Source organism: Pteropus alecto, unplaced genomic scaffold, assembly GCF_000325575.1.
Source record: "Pteropus alecto unplaced genomic scaffold, ASM32557v1 scaffold101, whole genome shotgun sequence".
Lineage (NCBI taxonomy): Eukaryota > Metazoa > Chordata > Mammalia > Chiroptera > Pteropodidae > Pteropus > Pteropus alecto.
The window spans coordinates 19,924,611-19,927,147 of NW_006432945.1; the positions used below are offsets into that span (position 1 = coordinate 19,924,611).

Sequence of the window (2,537 nt, forward strand, 5' to 3'; positions counted from 1 at the left end):
GGGGACGCCGCGTCCCCGGACCCCTGCGAGACCTGATCATTTTCCCTTTGTGTCCAGACGGCGCACGGCTTCTGCCGGGCCCCCCTTGCCTGAGCGTGCAGGCCACACGTCCTATCCCGGGTTCCGTGTCGCGTACCCCTAACGCTCAGGAAACGCTTCCGGATGCCCGGCTAAGATTCGAATAAGTAGCCTGACCCGTTGCTGGTGTCCTCAGAGGCTGGCCCTGGCTGACAGCTGTGGGCCATAGAGACGCCTCCTGTGCCCTGCCCTCTCTTTCATCGCCTCCTCCCGCTGTCAGCGCAGCAAGCCCGGAGGGGCGCTTCCCCCGCACTCAGGTTCGAGGATGGAGAGGAAGGTGGTCCCGAAACACCAGCGCCGCTTCCCCTCAGGGACTGGGATCTTCTCGCAGCGTTACTTCCTCCGGACAGTTTCACTTTCAGTTCCTTTTTTTTTTTTTTGCTTCACACTTTCCTTGGATCCGGGCTTTACAAGGCTCATCCGCTGAAGATTTCCCTTGGATCCGAAAGGTTTGGGGGACCTATGGGTAGAGAATTGACACAAAAGTTACCCCTTTCGTGTGGGATTTATTTGATTGCTTCTGCTGTGTTAGTTAATATGTAGCCGTTTATTTCTGGAGGCATCCGTCCGCTCAACCCTTTGTTTTTCCTGTCCCCTGCTTGAGTGTCAGGGTCCTAGGCAGGCGCCTTGTGGATGGATTCCTCTCCTATTGTCTCTTCTTCAGAACCTGGGTTTTTTTCCCTTTTTGCTATGGCTCAGTTGATTTGAAGTTGTCATGGCAACATTTTAGCGACTCCCTCGTTCTAAGTGAATAAACTAGACGGGGCTTGAAGATGATACATTTGGGCTTTTGGATCTTTAACTAATGACAAATGACATAAATCTGGAGACCCCAAAACAAGAGCCCTGTCACTGTAATGGGGCCCAAGGGCCAAGCCTGGTATTTGTGGTTCGGGAGGGCTTTCCAGTTGTGGTGGGCTCCAGGTCTTCTTTTCCTGGATTTGAGAACATAAATCGTTTGGGTCACAGTTTGTGGCCAAGAAGCCGGAAGAAGCATCAGCTGCCGTCAAAAACACTCCCAGTGTTTTTGATAGTGGTGTTCTGAACGTGGCCCTCCCTAAACCCCATGTCATGGCAGGCCATGATGGCTTTACTAATAATCCGCCCGGAAATATACTGCTTCTCAGTCTTCCAGTATAACTGTCCCCCGTCCACCAGGAGTGAGGCGAGAACGCAGGGCAAGAACACTATCTGTGGAGTGGCATTTCCATCTCGGTAGCCCAGTCCTTAGCATCAGAATGGAGGAGGCCGACTGTCGCCTGCAGATGATTGGGTTGTGTTCCTTCCTGTGTTTTCAAGGAGCCTAAGGTCTAGATATAGAGAGCTGTTCAGTTTCCTAGTCACTGCAAACTCCCCGATTTCTACCAGGACTTAGCCCTCAAGCTGTGAGTGAGGAAATACGAAGACTTCCAAAGAAGGACCAGTTCCTCGGATGTGCCCCATCACAGAGAGATGAAGGGGTGAGTGAAGCAGAGGTAGGGCCGGGCCGGGCTGGAGGATGGGAGGCCTGGGAGAATGCAGAATGGCTGGGAGCCCCGGCTCTGTAGTCAGGTGGACTTAGACTCAGGTCTCAGCTCCCTCACCTGCTTGCTCTGTGACTTGGTTTCTTACCTATAAAATGCAAGTCGTGTCGCATGCCGCACAGCGCTGTTCCTGGTATGAAACAGGGTCGTGCCCATTCCGTGCTGAGCTCGGCACCTGTGTTCGTAGGAAACAGTTAATCTCTCCTCACCTCGCATCTGCTGGGGTTGCAAGGAGTTGGGGAGCCATGTGCTGTGGGGCCAGCGAGCTTCCCATTCACTTCTTCCCTTAGTCTCCCTTGTGTCCCTTCACAAACAGGCAGCAGAAAACAGCTGAAACGGAAGAGGGGACAGTGCAGATCCAGGAAGGTGAGTGGTAGAAACACAAGTGAGCTAGAACCGAGAGCCCAGCACAGCTCCTCCCTGCCCCACGGGCCATCCCCTGTGCGCTTCTCCTTGAGAATGACATGCAGGTGGGACAGAGAAGGCGTTAATGCAGACTCTTCCTTTGCCCTTTCGATTCAGGGGCAGTGGCAACGGGGGAGGACCCAACCAGTGTGGCTATCGCCAGCATCCAGTCAGCCGCCACCTTCCCTGACCCCAACGTCAAGTACGTCTTCCGAACTGAGAATGGGGGCCAGGTAAGGGAGGGGGCCAGGTGGCTGCAGGTGTTACCTGGGGTTGGGATTGAGGGAGGTGACTGAACCTGTTATAGGGAGACCTGGCTCAGAGGGTGAGGTGAAGATGTGGACTTTTGGGGGGCAGGGCGGAGTATGAGATTTGGAGTCCACGTTGGCATGGGGCGGGGCTATGCTGAAACCCCCGGTGGGGACAAGACAGGGAATGGCTGGGTCTGTCGTCTCTGAAGGATGCGCGCTTGCGGCCCTATCCAAGAGAAGCTTTGTGAGGGGCCCTGGGAGCCTGAGCCCCCGCCCTCAC

General features: G+C 54.9%; 1 protein-coding gene across 1 annotated transcript in view; it reads left to right on the forward strand.

The window, feature by feature from the left end:
- Positions 1-17: 17 nt before the first annotated feature.
- USF1 (upstream transcription factor 1) overlaps positions 18-2,537 on the forward strand; it is a 4,986-nt gene continuing 2,466 nt past the window's right edge. The window contains exons 1-3 of the mRNA XM_006907874.3: positions 18-1,538; positions 1,918-1,967; positions 2,124-2,266. Coding sequence (XP_006907936.1) covers positions 1,531-1,538; positions 1,918-1,967; positions 2,124-2,266 — 201 coding nt within the window. The 5' untranslated portion in view covers positions 18-1,530. The remainder of the gene's footprint in view (positions 1,539-1,917; positions 1,968-2,123; positions 2,267-2,537) is intronic.